Genomic DNA, 18,013 nt, shown 5'->3' on the forward strand with positions numbered 1-18,013 from the left:
TGTGTGTGTGTGTGTGTGTGTGTGTGTGTCTACTAAAATTACTATGTCTCTTGTGGTGTTGACTTATTGGTTAGGGTGGTTGGCTTGGGATCTTAGGGTCCTGAATTCGATCCCCTGGTGGATGTTGAATTAACACCAGGTGGGTTGACAGCCTGTCATCCTTCCGAGGTTGGCAAAATGAGTGCGAGCTTGCTGGTAACAGGGGGGGGGGGCATTGCATCAGCAGCACAACCACACTCCCAGCAATGATGCATCCAACAGCCGCAGGCTGCATACAAAATACTAATAAAATAATTGATCAACATAACGCATGTTTGTGTGTGTTTGTGTTTGTTTGTGTTTGTTTGTATGTGCTTGTATGTTTCATTGTGTATTCACCCTTGGCCTAACATTTATATTCTTAATGGAATGGAATGATCATAACGAAGGTGACACACAATGTCATTTAACTTATGACTCTAAAACAACCATTTCCATGACAACAGAAGTGAAATATTGCGAACGAGTTGGGTTAGATGCCATAACTGGGTGTGAGTGAAACAACTTTTGGGTTTCGAAACTCCTTCCTCCATGATATCCGGAACTGTTTGAAAACTGCACTACGAGTCATATGTGTGTAATCCATGTGTTGTGTATGTGTATATCAGCACATACAAGTGGTGTCAGATGGCAAATTGATCTTCTTGAGATAATCTTCTTCTGATCACTTTATTTTCACATGATTGTTCATTGGTGAAGCTGTCCAACAACGCAGCAAAATAATAGCTGTTAATAAGTGTGTCTTTGGACGATTCTTTTTTGAATCGTGATTCACGGGAGTGATGATCATCTCTTCTCGCCGCATTGAAAACTACTGGCATTTCATCGTCATTTTATCCTGCTTCGGGTTTCTCAAAACTGGTATGTTCCGTACGCAGTACTTCTGGCTTGTTTTGTCACTCTCAGATAAACCATGCAATGGATTCCGGTTGTTAATCATGTATATTGGAAACTTCTGAGTCACTACTGTGCCTCTGTCAATCCTATTTTGTCTTTTCTTGTTGTACGGTATGTGTGCCACTCACTAACTCCTGAGACCTTCTCTGTATGATATCTGCTGAGAGCCCTTCATCACCTCTGCCACCGAAGGTGGACGGAGGTTATGTTTTCACCTGTGTCTATCTGTGAGCAGGATATTTCAAAAAGTTGGAGACGGATTCGGACGAAACTTGGTGGACGTTTTCAAGTGATTCTTCACCTTTGAGAGATAGGGCCAAAAAGGATGCATAGCACGATATCTCAAAAACATATGGACAGGTTATGACAAAATACGTGGATGAGTTGGGTAGGTGACAATAACAGGCCGATTAGATTTTGGTTCAGGTCCGGATGCACATCTGGCCTATCAGTGCCAAACGTAAACTGTTCGGCCTGGCGGAGGTAAGCGCTCTCCTGAGTGCTGTTCGAGTTTCGACAGAGGAGTAAACACACCACAATGACTGCTAACCTGTGTTGTGGTTTTAATAGCTTATTATGAGTGCACTGCCAGCTGGCCTCGAGGTATACGCACTCGCCTCAATGCTGCATAGCCTGGGTTTGAATCTCAACCCAGCTGTAACCTGTCACAGTGGTGTTTCACAAGCATCAATGTGTGCACCAGCCGTCGGAAATTCATCAAACTGCATGTTCTGCCAGGGAGCATAGTTGCTGTATATTAAAGATCCCACAGTGTCCTTTGTGAAGAGTAGGCAAGTTATGGCTGGCACTTTGGCCAAATTCCTGTCCTGATTCACTGCTGGGAAGGCAAAGGCAAATCACCCAACATAACCCTTGACTAGAAACTGCATCGGCAGCACTAACGCTCTGTAAGGAGTGTGGTACATTGATGATGATGAGATGCATTTGCTTGTTCGTGGTTATTGACATATGATGTGCCCAAAATGGTGGAATTTTGAGTCCTATGTGTGACGTGTGTGTGCTCCAGCTGCAATGCAACTGACCTTTGTGTGTCTGACACGGAAGTTGTGGAGTGTACTTCTGGTTGGAATGAAAGAGATCTGAGCTTTTTGTGGACTTTACAGCTGAAATAAACTTATCAGATCGTTCGCAAACTTTGACATCGATTAACCCTAAACATCAAAACAAGACATCATGTATGAGGCTGGTTCAAGTTAACCCACATCGTTTTGCTCTATATGATTGTAAGATGTTTATTGATCACACCTGGGTGAAGGTGAAGTAGCATCAAATATGCAGAAATAATTCGAGTTATTTCCAACATGGCAGTAAACCGTGCTTCAGTCTGATCATACACTCTATCTTCCCTCTTTCACAGGTTCTCTTGTTCTTGGATGGGCAACTTCCTCTATTTTGGAAAGTTAGTTGCAAACATCATTCCTATCTTTATAAAAAGGTTCCAAAACAGATCCCTTCAACTACAAACCAATCAGCATTCTCCCCCATCATGACAAAAGTAATGAAATCTCCTCTTCTCTAACTCGCTAATCTTTGTTAACCAGGTAGACTTCCAACCTGGTTATTCTATGCCCTTGGATATGTTACTCCTGACACAGCAGTGGATCTGTGCCCTGAACCACAAGCAGGAGGTTAAGATCATTTCTCTGGATAACTCTCAATCGTTTGACACTGTCGGCCATCCAGCTTCGACTTCTAAGTTGTCCTCCTTGGGAATTCAGGGCCCCATGCTCAAGTGGCTGTCCCATTTCCGATATGAGCAGAAACAGCGGGTCGCACTTGATCTGGTTTTACCCCATGATCTTTCCCCTCAAGCTGGGATCTTCAAGGTAGCGTATTAGGACATGCATTATTCTTGATTTATAATCAATGATCTATCTGATTCTGTCAAAAACAAACTCAATCATTTTGCTGATGACATCATTCTCGTGAAAGGCCAACCACTGCTGAATCCCTTTCATCAGATCAGGACAAGATAAGCCACTGGTCAGCGACTTGGAACATGACATTCAACGCTGGCAAGTCACATTGTCTCTCCACAAGGATTGCCAATCAAACTAACCAATTCACTTCGCTGGACAGTCGCTGGAAGAGGGGCATTCCTTGACACTCCTTGCCCTCACTATCTGCCATCACCTTTCATGGGAGAACCATATCTCCAAATTGGAAGAAAATCCTAGATGGCATTCATTGGTATTCTCTGGAGAACAAAGGCATTTGCAAGCCCCATTGAGCTCATCATGGAGTAAAGGGCTTTCATATTGTGCTCCAAGGAGTATTGCTGGGCTAGTTCGGTTGATTTTCATGTTGTTCCTCTTCAGGCTGTTGAAAACAAAGCCTTCCACACCACTGGAATCTCAAGACTGGAAGTGGATGACCAGGTACTTTCACTCTCCCACCAGCTGCAAGTTTGTTTTTTTTTGTTGTTGCAAGTTGTCTATTTTTTGAAGCTTACTTCTGGCCTGCGCTCCCTGCTCTGTTTTACCTCTGCCCTTCCCTGTCCACCTCAATTCATACATATTCCTCAAGAAAGCTTCTCCTACTGACCCTGCCAACCTCTGGGGTAGTTGTCCACCTGCATGAATTTGTCCACTTATTCTACTGATTGTGGTGGAATGGTCTCCCTGTGTCCGTTGTTTCATCGTCCTTAGTTTAGTCTTTCAGATGCACTGCCCATCATTACGTCCAGCCCTTGTACATCCCTGATCTCTTCCACACACACACACACACACACACACCAATTCATTCCTATTCTGCTTCTTTCCAGGCCATTGTCACTCGTTTTTATCTTACTGGTAAAAAAACTCATCCTTACGGAATGGTTCATTCCCCCCAACTTTCATGTCTGGCAAATTTTATTAGGACTTATAATACCGGATTCGACCACATGTTACCTGGTGTTGGCTTTATGGTTTGGGTATCCTCGGGTCCTGAGTTCAAATCCCGCAAAGCTGTTGAATTAATACCAGGTGGGGTTGACTCTGCCCGTCATCCTTCCGAGGTCGGCAAAATGAGTACCAGCTTGCTGGTATACTATGTCAGAGTGGTGACCCGTCCAGGATTGTGCCCAATAGCCAACGAGACTGCTTCGGCAGCACCAACGCTCTGCACAGAGTATGGTCCCGATGGATGGATGGATTTCGTGTATTTGTAGTGGAGTTCGTGGATCAAACCCCCTCGTGCTGTCTTTCCGTTCCATTCCAAGAACTCCTTCTCCATCTGCTACTGTCCTCACTGGGCTCTGTCATCTTCCCCCATACAGCGGCGTTGCCATCCGCCATACCCTTTGAGCGCGTGCTGAAATCCATGTCAATGAGCGTATCTGCCTCCTAGGAATAAGGACCGCTCGACCATCCCAGGAGGTTGGTCGGCGTTAACCGCCTGAGGACCACAAATTTAGGTCGTGGGATTCGAACCGGCCACCTCCACGACAATATCTTTATTACAAAAACAAATTATGGGTTAAATCTTTAGTCGTTATATCCCAATGAGTGTCAGCATAATTGTTTGGAAACCCCAAACAGCATTAACCAGAATCATATGTTCACTTCGCTCTGTCAGCACCCCCCCCCCCCACCTTCGCCCTCCCCAAACCTCCCACCATGTCTCTCTCCTATCTACAATCCATGTTTCTTCTTAAATATGACTCCCTCATAAAAGCTAACCAGTTCGTCCTTGTCACACACCGAACCTGTCCACAAATTTTCATCCGAATCCGTCCACAACTTTTTGTTGTTTCTCAATTCCACAATTTTGTTAAAATATTTGTAAATGATGATTGTTGCTCTTTGTATTTTCCTCTCCGATTGTTATTTCCAAAACACATTTGCGCATGAACCGAGTGATTCAAGTTGCTTTCATCGCTACAGACGTCTGTTGAGGGACGATTGGGTCCACCCCACCACACTCCTTCCACTGTCTCCTCCCACCCCTTTCCCCACCTCATCCAACCCCTTCCCCTGCTCCCTCCCATGCCACCCATTCCATTGACTCCTCTCACACCACCCCTTCCCAAACTGACCTTTATATATATATATAAGATTTTGACTTTTTCTGTGGTATAAATGGCATAAGAGCAGGAAACGGGGGAAAAAACGAAAATTACTGAAATCATCAATTTATTGTTGAACTCCTCCCACCCCCATCCCCCACCCCCTCCCACTACTCTCCACCTCCCAATCCCGTAACAGTATTGTCCTTATTATTACTAGTATAAAACCCGTCAAAAATGACGGGTTTGAATTATTTGATTTGAAATATTCAGAGGCTGGAAGATATTTTTACAGGTGTGGGGTAGATGGAGGAATTTCATAGCAATGTTAGGATTGTATGGAGTTGCTTGGTCCATGGACGTGGAGGAGACATCTCGATGTAAATTTAGTTGGGAGACTGTGAGCTCAAGTGTTACTGGTCACCACACGAGGGGGGGGTGGGGGGGTGGTCCTGTTAATTAGATAGGGATTAAGACGAATTTCCCCCAGTATGTAATTGCCCCTGTGAACTTCTACATTTTTGTATTTACAAGCCAGCAATCAAAGGATCACGTCCTCAAAACAATTACAACCGAGCTGCACGAACAAGCAGGCAAGAAGCCCCACCTCCAAGAGAGACGGCTGGCGAAACCACGCACCCGGAGGTGGATGATTGATGGGCATGATGTCAGAAGCAAAGAGGGAGAGCAGTTGGTTTTGTTGGGTTGAGTTTGGTGTGAGGGACTCAGTCGAGCGACGACAGAGCTCGGAGATGGCGTGTAAGATCAGGGCATTACGGCTAGCTTTCCTTTGAAGAAGATGGCATGATTCTCATATTCGTGCTGAGGACAATTGGCTCACGTGGTGGAGCAAGACGCTGGCCATTGACTCTTGGCTGGGTCGTGAGAGACCGACCTCGAAGCCCCATGTATGTCACCGAAGGGAGCGGCGCCCTAATGCAGAGGGCAGCGGCATCGGCAAGCGCGATCGACGAGGAAGCTGCACAGCGGTAGGTGAGCCCTGGTGTTGAGTATCGTCTCATGAATTACCTCACCATATGTTTCATTCCCAGAGAGCAGCTCGGCACCATTTTGGGTGCATCTTCCCACACAGGACAAAGCACCTCGATCCCAAAATTCAATAAAGACCATCTCTGGACAAAGCTAAGTGCCAGAATAAAGGGAGGATTTTCTTTTATTTCATTTTCCCCTTGTCTGTATTAAAGTCCTTGTGTGGAGGCGCCTCGACTTTAGGTTTTAATTTACCTCATGTTTTATTTTTACTTTTTGAATTATTACCCCTGTAAATATTTCTTCTATGTTCATTAAATACCCGTGTTTATTTTAAGTTGATGGTGTGCGCGTATCTGGCGTAGGTTCGAGTATAAACCCCTTGTGCTGTGCATCCATCTGCTCTGTACATGCCGCCCCTGTCCCTCCTGCATGAGCCATAATCTCTGAGGATCACGTGTTCGCCTCTAAAGGAAAACTGCTTGGCGATCCGGCCTGGTCGTTGTTAACCGCCCGTCCACGACAATTGGTTAGGGGGGATTAAACTAACTGCCAGACCCGCGACATTTGGTGTCAGGAGTGGGATATGAACCCCCCCTGACTTCCTTGAGAGTGCAGGATCCAAACTCTGAACAACATTTTACAGGGGACATGAAATTGCCGATCATGATAAATGGTGTTGGGAGAAACAAACGCTTGCAAATTTGAGGGAAATAATTAATTTTTTCTGAGGAGATTAAATGCACGCAGGAAATGGTGTTTCGGTGGGAAGGTAGTAGGAATGAAGGAAGTGAGCCGAGGGTGGAGTTGGTTGATAAGCATCGGGTAAAACTTTCCCTTGTCCTGAGAGGGAGCCTCCACCGCCAAATTCCCCTCCCGGAGGACATGGACATAGCGATTCCCCTGGGATCCACACCCAAGTGTAGCAGATTGGCCTCGCCAAAGCCATTCGAGATTAATTATATGTGGGGAAATGTTGAAACAAATGATGGAAAAATGGCTAGGGATTTACAAACACAGTTAGCAGTGAATCAGGAGAAAATGAAGGTGGGTCAAAAGGAAATAAAGGTGGGACAGCAAAGTCTGGATGTTGGGCTGGTGGAGGTAAAGGGCGAGATGCAAAAGATGGACTGGAGGATGGCAGATGAGATCAAGATGGTGCGAAAAGAAATGACTAGGGTGAAGGAGAATGTAGAAAGTCTTTGGACCGTGATGAAGATGGACCAGGAAGAAGTGACAAACAAAATAACAGCAGTTAAGCAAGAAGTAGATCGACTCGGACAAGGAATGAAGGAATTATAAAAGGGACAGGAGGAAACAAAGGGAGAATTGGGTGCCGTAAAGGAAGAATGTAAGGCGAGACACGAAGAAATGACGAAAACGGTTAAAGGAAAGGGAGAAAAGTTGAAAGAATAAATTGGGTAAACAAAGCAAAGAGTTGACGAAGTGGGCAAGGACCTGGAGGGCTATCGCGCCTATGTGGATGCCATGGTGCAACGGTGGGAAAAGAATTGGAATTTTGTAAACGCCAGGGCGGCGGTTTAGTGCAATAGTTGGCAACTCATGTAACAGAACAAGAGTAGGTGTTAGTTGATAAAGGCTTGTGGGAGCCACAGTTGAATGAAAAAAGGATGGATGAGATGTGACAGGAGCGGATGAATACTTGCGACATAGGGAGAGGAGACAGATATACTTGGGACATATGGAGAGGAGAGGAGATAGAACTAAAAGTTTCTGTTAGCCTCAATGGTGATGTTAATGGTCCTGTTGAGACCATGCTTGGGCTGACTGACTCGTACGAAGTTAAACTGGACTTGCTGCACTTTGACATTGGGGATATTACTGAAAAGGGTCGAGAAAATTTGGCGGAGCCAATGTTTGAACCCTTTGCAGGACATGTCGTGGAGGAGAGCGACAGTGACGTTGACATGCCAAGTACCGAGCAAGTGACTAATTCGGAAACATTCGAAGGTGAGCTTCCTGATGTAAACTCGAGAGAGAGAATTGCCCAATTTGAAAAAGTGCAAGGTGATTTAAGAGGCACAGATGGATCCCAACAGGAAGGTGCAGGGTGCTTGTTAAATGGACCAGTGCGCAAGTGATGTTTTTTTAAATGAATTTGCAGAACCAATCTCAGAGATCAGATTTTGATGAGAGTTGTGAAGGCCAATTACTCACTGTTTTTGAATCTTGTGGAAGTGATGCCAAGGCAGAAGGTTGTGACAAGTTTAGTGCTTCTTGCTGTTGTAATGAAGATGGTACAGCTGTAGTTGAGAGTGTATCTGCAGAAATGTTTTGTGATGATTGTATGATAGGGAGTGACACATTTGATACTATGAAGGAAAATGACATTGAAGTTGCAAAGTTGCTGGATGAGGAAAGTGATCTTCCTGAAGCACTGCTTCCCGAACTTGACACTCACAGGAAGGCAAGCTCTGATGTTTGTTTTGTCGAGCCAGGATTGGAGCAATCCCAAGAAGGATGGACTGAGGGAGGAGAGTTGCAGCAGCTGTAACTTTCTGTTAGTTGAGCAAGAGGCTCACCTTGAAAGGAACTAAAGTGAGTTGGGTGCAAGCTTTGAAGAGAAAATGCCCCCCACTTGGTGTGAATGTTAAGGATTCTGCTGATGAAGATGATGCTCAGATTTTTTTCATTGGATGAGCTTGCAGTTACTGATGTACCGGAGGAATCCTCTCCAGATGTCAGACCGATAGATTCTTCAGCAAGGGATATTGAGGAGAAACAGGCGGATGAACTGCATGATGATGGTGAATTGCCAAATACTGGACTTTTTGGCAGTGAGAACCATGCTGAACTTTGTAAGGGACTTTGTCAGTCTTCTTTCGATCCAGTGATTGAGAAGGATACTCTAGAAATTGTGCCACCTGAGAGGGAGTTTAAAGTTGAGGAATGTGTCATGTGGAATGAACCATTGGATGATGATTGTTGGATTGGAGGCAAGAATGAGATGAATTAGGAAGACGAGCCTTTTAAAGAATCTCTGCTGATAGAGAGCTTATGCCATGAGAACAGGGCATTGCGTACTGAACTGCAGTCCTTCGGGAGCGAAACACAGAAAGTGATGAAAAGTTTTCGGGAGAAGGTGCGTGAGCTTAAAGCCGAGTTGGACAGTGATCACAGCTGCCGGGAGTCTGTGCAGGCTGATGCCCAAGCAATGCAAGCTGAATTGGATGGGCTGTACCCACAGCAAGCCAAACAAGCAGAGCAAAGGCTCACTGGAGCTGAGAAGAAAGTGCAGGCAAGTCAAGCGGTGGTATGGGAAGATGAAAGAGAAACATAAAGACTTGCAATGAGGCCAAAACACATCTCAACCAACTCCAACTGTCATTGCAGGCAGCTGAGCATCATAGGTAGCGAATTCCACCTACCTGCGCTTTGTATTTATTGTTTTTTGTTTTTTTAACGCTTCTGTACACCGCCCTTGAGGCCCGGTTGCAAGTCACCTTCGATATTTCCAATGGAAGAGATGTAATTACTCCTTTATGAAAAATGGTTTTCGAGTTGTTTTTAATCCTGAAAAATAGACCGTAGTGAAAACACAGTCGTGTTAAAAGATTGACCTTGAAAACCCTTCTTAAATCGTCCTTAGGAAGAGGGACAGAAAAATACACAAATACAAATTGTGTTTTATAGAGGTGGATTATTTTCATATGCAGGTTTACTTGTAAATAACAAAGGATGTAGATGTTAGTACATAGCAGAGAAGCAAACCAATAGATTGATTAACTTAATGAGGTGTAGATATGGCACAGACATGATGGACCAAATGGCCTATTTGTCAAAATTTTCCTTGTACGTTGCTGTAGAGTCTGAGCGTCCCTTTTCCCAGCATTAGTTGGTCGAAATTAAAGACCCCATGGTATCCTTCATGAAAAGTTAGTGAGCTATCGTTGTGACCCTGAACAAATTCCAAATTCCTATTCTAACCGACATCGTCAAATGTCAGACTGGGCCACCTGGTTAGTGAAAGACTTGGGTCAAATTTCCCGCAACCGACACCACGAGAAAGTGGCATAATTGTGGCTGTGGAAGAGCAACAACAATTCTTGTAGAGTAATAATAACTGGTAGGACAGCTTGAAAGGAAGCACACTCGCCTCTGTGCTGTTTATTCTGGGTTTGAATCTCAGCCCAGCTATAAACTGTCATCTTTGTGTTTTGCATGTAGTGTGAGATGTCAATGTGTGTGCCGTTCCTCAGATGGATGTTGAACTGGGAGTCTCATCAGCCAGCATTAGTTGGTGCATGTTAAATATCCCATAGTGTCCTTCGTGAAGATGAGGTGAGTTATTGTCAGGATACTGGCCAAATTACAAACTCCTGTCACCTTCCATCAAAAGTCAGGCCTGGCCAGGTGGTTCATCTTCTAAAACATGGGCTATATAAACGTTTCCAAGTTTACCCCATGAGAAGTTGGGAATAATGAGAGGCATGTTAAGTAGTAGTCGTAGTAGTAGTAGTAGTAGTTGTTGTAGTGGTGGTAGTAGTAGTAGTAGTAGTAGTAGTAGTGCAATTGCAATCACTGTTGTTGCAATAGTTGTTTGGAATCATCGTAATAGTTGTGAAATAAATTGTGCCTTTTATAATTTGCTGTGGTTTTTAATGCACCTTCCCTTCTTCCTTTAGATCTATGTCACAATTGCTCACATCTCAATAATGATCATTCAGAAACCAGAAAAACCATCTTCGCAAAATCAAACATACATCACCAGTGCCTCGTCCTCAACATCACAATCAACTTTACATCATCTGACGTTTTACCAAACAGTTCACTTACCTCCGTCATCTCAACTTCTTGGGTACCATGTACAACCCTTCGGTGCAAAAAGAAGTTGGTGAACAGCAACTTTGGAGACGACCTTCAGGCCCATCTAAACCAGCACAAGAAGTGCCTCAATAATGGCAAAAGTGGTGTCTGCATCCGACTTAATGACGTCTTGTTTGGCTGCAGGCATGACCGAGACAAGCAGTTGAAAGCTGGTTATTTAGTTAATGGATTAATGGATTTAGTTAATCACTCAGCTGCACAACCCTACAGTTTCAGTGAAAACAAAGCAGATTCAGAAAACAACGAGGACTCGAGTGAAGAAACATCCTGCCCAGGTAATTTAAACAAATATCAAAACTAGGAAACTTTTTTTTCATCTATTGGGCATCATTGTTCATACAGCCCCAATACAAGAACAACACATACTAGAAGGAGACTCGGTAGAGTGCATACCTCCACCGTGCAATGCTTGATCCAGTGGAACATATCAAGCCCAAGAAGATGATATTCCACTGCATGAATATGCCTCATTCGCGGCTCAAAGTCTGGGACTTTAATTCCACTACCTTTTAGATACATGAGTAGAATACAGTACTATAACTGGGCTGTTACACCTGCATGTGGCTGCTCTCTGTCGTATTGGAATGTTTAAAATGTGGGGCTTTTAAACGTAATCTTACATGGCCAAAAGTAGGGCCTATGCGGACACCCCTTCTAATTAGTGGATTCAGCTATTTCAGCCGCACCCATTGCTGACAGGTGTATAAAATCAAGCACAGAGCCATGCAATCTCCATAGACAAACATTGGCAGGAGAATGGGTCGTACTGAAGAGCTCAGTGACTTTCAACGTGACACCATCATAGGATGCCACCTTTCCAGCAAGTCAGTTTGTCATATGTCTGCCCTGCTAGAGCTGCCCTGATCAACTGCAAGTGCTGTTATTGTGAAGTGGAGACGTTTCGGAGCAACAACAGCTCAGCCACGAAGTGGTAGGCCACACAAGCTCACAGAATGGGACCAGCGAGTGCTGAAGTGCATTAGTGCGGAAAAATCGTCTGTCGTCGGTTGCAACACTCACAACCGAGTTCCAAACTGACTCTGGAAGCAACGTCAGCACAATCACTGTTTATCGAGAGCTTCATGAAATGGGTTTCCATGGCTGAGCAGCCGCACACAAGCCTAAGATCACCATGCGCAATGCCAAGCGTCACCTGGAGTGGTGTAAAGCTCACCGCCATCGGACATGGAGCAGTGGAAACGCGTTTTCTGGAGTGATGAATCACGCTTCACCATCTGGCAGTCCGACGGACGAATCTGGATTTGGCAGATGCCAGGAGAACGATACCTGCCCAAATGCATAGTGCCAACTGTAAAGTTTGGTGCTGGAAGAATAATGGTCTGGGGCTGTTTTTCATGTTTTGGCAAGGCCCCTTAGTTCCAGTGGAGGGAAATCTTAATGCCACAGCATACAATGACATTCTAGACGATTCTGTGCTTCCAACTTTGTGGCAACAATTTGGGGAAGGCCCTTTCCTGTTTCAACATGACAATGCCCCCCCCCCCCCCGTGCACAACGCGAGGTCCAGACAGAAATGGTTTGTTGAGATCGGTGTGGAAGAACTTGACTGGCCTGCACAGAGCCCTGACCTCAACCCCATGGAACACCTTTGAGATGAATTGGGACGTCGACTGAGCCAGACCTAATCGCTCAACATCAGTGCCAGACCTCACCAATGCTCTTGTGCCCGAATGGAAGCAAATCCCCGCAGCAATGTTCCAACATTAAGTGGAAAGCCTTCCCAGAAGAGTGGAGGCTGTTATCACAGCAAAGGGGGGATCAGCTCCATATTAATGCTCATGATTTTGGAATGACATGTTTGTCAAGCAGGTGTCCACATACTTTTGGCCATGTAGTGTATTTATTGGGTCATCTGAGTCTTTTGGTTCCTCTGGGACTTTTGGGTCCTCGGGAACTTTTGGGTCTTCTGGGTCGTTTGCGTCCTCACTGTTTTTATCAAAACTTGTGTTCACTTCGCTCTGTCCTTAGTTTAGTCATACTATCATATTTCTCGATAGGTTGGTATCATGGATTGAACTTGAACTGATACTTGAACAAAAGAATTCAAGTAACAAAATGAAAGAGTGAACCAAAACTTTTGGGTTTTTGGGGTATTTTTGGGGTCCTTGGGGTCTTTTTAGGTCTCTGGGGTGTTTTGGATATTTTGAATCTTCTGAGTGTTTCAGGTCTTTTGAAAAATCTGAGTCTTTTGGGTCCTTGGGAACTTTTGGGTATTTTGTGTTCTCGAGGTCTTTTTGATCATCTGGGTTTTTTGGGTGCTCTTGAACTTTTGGGTCTTTTGGGTCATCTTGGTCTTCGGGGCTTTTGGGTCCTTGTGGACGTTTGGGTCATTTCGGTCTATGGGGTCTTCTTGATGTTTTGGGTCCTCAGGATCTTTTGCATCCACTGGGTCTTCGGGTTCTTCGAGATATTTTGGGTCATTGGGTCTTTTGGGTCCTTCCGGGTCTTTGGGGTATTAAAGGGTCTTCAAGGATCAAAAGAGTCTCAGCAGTCTAAAGGGTCAAAAGGTACATTCCAATAGTACGTAATTAATGCACAAGAAGTATGGCACAAACACATACACACCTCATCCATTTATAGTAGATCATGCTCTATATTGTTTCTAGTCGCATCACTCAATGGTGAAGAATCACTGAAATAATTATTACCTTCGCATTCTGCGAAAGGTTATGTTTTGGTCGGCGTTTATTTATTTATTTATTTATTTATTTATTTATTTGTAATCTTGTGATTCGTATAACTCAAAAAGTATTAAACCGAATTGCATGAAATTTGGTGGGATGATTGGTTATTAGCCAGGAAGCATTCGATTAGATTTTGGGATCGTTCGGGTCAAAGGTCAAGGTCAAGGTCACGAAAAGGTCAAAATCATCTTTTTACGATAACACGGTCAATTTTTATTCAATTTGCATGCAACTAACGCCAAAATGTTCAGAATTCAACGCCTCATCTTGTGATATGCAATATGACACAATGACGCCCATACTCTTGTTACCGGTTAGGGGTCAAAGGTCAGGGGGGTCACGACCTTGAAAAATATGCGGTTTTTGTCATAACGCGGTCAATTCTTGTCCGCTTTACATGAACCCAGCACCAAAATGTTCAGAATTTAATTCCCAATCTTGTGACACAATGACGTCATAACACATGTCACCGGTTGGGGTAAAATGTCGGGGGGGGGGGGTCACGCCCTTGAAAAATATGCGGTTTTCGGCGTAACTCAGTCAATTCTTATTCGATTTGCATGAAACCAGCATCAAACGAGATTACCTTCTCTTGTTGAAACGTTGTATTCACCGAGGTTGCGAGTGAAGACTCGCCAAAACGACGTGAGTTGATTGTTGTTTAGTCCGTAGCCCCCGAAAGTCGGGGGGGGGTCATGACATTATAGATATGTGGTTTGTGTCATAAGACCATTCATATGAAACCAGTTCCCCACACTCATACCAAGAACAAAAAAAGTAGTGGCGGCGAAGGTATGCACTCTACGAGTGCCCGTTCTAGTTGGATCTGGATCTATATTCAGATCTTCACCAGAATCTAATCATTTGTCGATGTCACACACACACATGTCCACCAAGTTTCATCCGAATCCGTCCATAACTTATTGAGATATCATGCGATATATCATTTTTGGCCCTATATCTGAATGGTGAAGAATCACTTAAAAAATTATAGTAGCTGGATCTGGATCCGGATCTTCACCAACATCTAATCATTTCATCTTTGTCACACACCCAACCTGCCCACCAAATTTCATCCGGACCCGTCCACAACTTTTTGAGATATCCTGCACACAAACAAACAAGAAGATGACGTCGTGCAGAGCACGATGCTGGCAAAGTCCATAAAACAAATTTTACCTCAAAAACAATTAGTGGTTGAATTCAATGACCAAAATGTCCAATTCCTATTCAAATTTCAAGTCAATTGGATGAAAATTGAGGATTTTAGAAATACCACCTTTGTTGTTGACCTTGAGCCTATGTTGACCTTTTGGTCAATGTTGTCCTCAAAAATAATTGGTTGGTTGAATTACTGACCTGAAATGTAAATCCTTTTCAAATTTCAAGTTAATCGGATAAAAATTGACAATTTTAGAAATATCATCTTATTTGTTGACCTTGGGACTATGTTTACCTTCTGGTCCATGTTGACTTCAAAAATAATTGGTTGGTTGAATTACTGACCTGAAATATATATCCTCTTCAAATTTCAAGTCAATCTGATGAAAATTGAGGATTTTAGAAATACCACCTTAGTTGTTGACCTTGAGCCTATGTTAACCTTTTGGTCAATGCTTACCTCAAAAATAATTGGTTGGTTGAATTACTGACCTGAAATGTAAATCCTTTCCAAATTTCAAGTCAATCGGATGAAAGTTGAGGATTTTAGAAATACCACCTTATTTGTTGACCTTTTGCCTAAGTTGACCTTTTGACCTGAAAAACAATAGGCTTCTTGATTATGACAAACTCTTCCATGTGGTGAAGTTTCGTGAGGATCTGTTAAAATGTGACCTGTCGGTGATAAACAGACAGACAGACAGACAGACAGACACAAACAGACAGAGAGAATAACCAATATACTTGAAAAATCTTCGATTTTGTAAGTAACAAAAGAAGGCGATCAACATACTTGTGAATTTTTTTTTGCCAAGTAACAGTGGTGAAAACAACGTCCGACTACCTTTGGTAGCGGAGATAAAAAGTCTTCTAAAGCCGCCGTAGGCTAACTGATTCTCTGCTTATCAGTGTCGCAGCGGACACTGCTTTATCTCAACCGATTTAGTGTTCATCACAGACTGACTTTGAACCGGAATGCTTATTTATTTTTATCTATGTTACCATCGACAATATGGATGTCTTGTTCACTGCTACCAGTCGAAAGGAAGATGTAGAGGAAATCCTTCATGAAGAACAGTCTGGTTTTTGTAGTAGTAGATCATGCATAGAGCAGATTTTCACACCAAGGATCATTGAACAGAGCCTGGAACATCAGAAGCCACTGACTATTAACTTAATGGACATCAAGAAAGCCTTTGATAGCATCGACTGACAGTCATTATGGAACATTACAAGTCAGTATGTTCTGAAAGGCAGTATGAACATCACAAGACAGTGAAGGCTTATCAATATATTTTAAAGCTCTGTACCAAAACACCAGTTGCTGCATCAAGACCAGCTCTGGGATGAGAGGTACTTTTGATATTGTTAGAGGAGTTTTTTTTTTTTGTATACCTTGTCGAGGCTCTCATGAGAGCTAACACACAACGCACATCAAGGAGGCATGAGACAAGAGGGGCGGGAGTGGGAGGGACAAAACAGTGGGGAACAGACACATTAGGAGATCTGTGGAAGGGAGAGGAATGGGACGGGGAGCATGGGGAATAGAAGATGGACATTACAGGGACTTTAAGGAAGGAAAGCAGGGAATTTGAAGGAAGTGGGCTTGGGTGGATCATCGGGGGTAGAAAAGATCGAGGATTTGGATGGGGGAAGATAAGAGGTGGTGGTGAACAGCTGTTTTGAAAACCTGGAGGGAAGAATGGGAATGAATAGAGTGAGGAAGTTTATTCCAAAGGTGGGAAAAAAGAGGAATGAAAGAGTGAAGATGAGCAGTGATTCGTGATTTTGGTAGTTTTACCAGAAGGGGGTTGTTGGCTGACCTTGAGCGCCCTGAGGAAATGTGGTGGGGACAAATCACAGAGAGAGCAGGGGGGCGAGGCTGGAGAGGAGACGGTAGAAGACAGAAAGACCACCGACCAACCTGTGGTGATTGAGTGAAAGGCCCAAAGACTCAGCTTCATTGCGGGAGATGCCAATGATCCGAAATGCCTTGGTTTCTACAACGTGAAGCCGAGAAAGGTGGGAGGCAGGAGCACCAGTCCAGAGGGGAGAGCAGTACTCCATCAGGGTACGGACAAAAGCTTTGTAAGTGGTCAGGAGCTCAGGAGGGCCAAGGAAGGACTTTGCACGACGGAGGATTCCCAGTCGGTGACTGACTTTGGAGGCGAGGTTTGAAATGTGGCTTTCCCAGGAAAGGTCATGGCAGATAGTGAGATCCAGAAGCTTGAAATAAAGGACTTCTTCCAGAGGATCGTTGAGAAAGTGGACGGGGAGGGGGGGGTTCTAAACGGTCCTTTCGAAGAGACAGAGTGAGAGTGTGAGATTTGTCCGGATTGAAAGACATGTTCCACGTGTTGGACCAGTTTGTGATTTTATCCAGATCAGCAGTGAGCAAAGAAGCTGCTTCTTGCCGGTCTGAGGGATGACTAATGGTACGGCAGATGGTGGAGTCATCAGCAAAGAGATAAAGCGGATTTTCCAGAGAGTCGGAGAGATCATTGATGAAAACCAGAAAAAGAACAGAGCCCAAAACGCTACCTTGAGGAACTCCAGCCTGGACAGGAAGAGGGGATGAAAGAACTCCATTTAGGGCCACACGTTGACTGCGACAGGAGAGGAAGTCAGCGAGCCATGAGTGGAGATGGCCTTGGATACCATGGGAAGAGAGTTTGGTGAGTAGGGCAGGGTGCCAGACTGTGTCAAAAGCACGTGATATGTCCAGGGATACGGCTTGGATTTCCTGTCTGGCATTGAGGACCTCCAATGGTGTAGAGTGTAGACTCTCCCTTTCTTATTCCTTTTGGTTATTGACTTTGTAATGAGGAAAGCTATGACGGGTGCCAACTTCAGTATCTCATAGCAGCAACATCGTTTGGCAGACCTTGACTTTGCAGATGACATTGCATTGCTGGCTGAAGATTCCACTGGGCTGCAAGATATGACCTCCAGCTTGGAGAAATGCAGTGTCAAAGAAGACCTGCGTATCAGCTGTGCAAAGACCAAGACCGTGATCACGCAACAACAAAGAGGTCACCCTTTTCAAGTTGGTCAAGAAAACATTGAGAAAGCCGACCATTTCCCATATTTAGCGAACACACTATCTAGGGAAGGTGATCCTGAGATTGATGTCCACACAAAAATTGGCAACGCAGCCTCAGTTTTTCAGTGTCTCTACAATACTCTACATGTCCATTGTAGTGCCCATTGCAATTTATGCCAGTGAGATGTTTAAGAGAACAGCGAAGGTGTCAGATAAACTGGATGTATTCCACCAACGTTGCCTCCGCAAGATTCTTGGGCTTACATGGATAGACCGTATCACAAACAAGGAAGTGTTAAAGAGACCTGTGTTAAGGTGCCT

The 18,013-nt window shown here is 44.2% G+C and overlaps 1 protein-coding gene across 2 annotated transcripts in view; it reads left to right on the top strand.

Annotated features, from left to right (window-relative positions):
* Positions 1–561: 561 nt before the first annotated feature.
* Positions 562–18,013, top strand: part of LOC147032325 (adhesion G protein-coupled receptor G2-like) — a 100,603-nt gene continuing 83,151 nt past the window's right edge. Inside the window, exons 1-2 of one of the 2 annotated variants that reach the window (XM_085869841.1) lie at positions 562–900; positions 10,582–11,058. In XM_085869841.1, the coding sequence (XP_085725967.1) occupies positions 822–900; positions 10,582–11,058 (556 nt within the window). In that variant the 5' untranslated portion in view covers positions 562–821. The remainder of the gene's footprint in view (positions 901–10,581; positions 11,059–18,013) is intronic. The other variant, XM_085869842.1, reaches the window with a different exon arrangement.

This window comes from Eptatretus burgeri, chromosome 2 (assembly GCF_056783735.1).
Source record: "Eptatretus burgeri isolate ZD-2024b chromosome 2, Ebu_testis_v1, whole genome shotgun sequence".
Taxonomy (NCBI): Eukaryota; Metazoa; Chordata; class Myxini; order Myxiniformes; family Myxinidae; genus Eptatretus; species Eptatretus burgeri.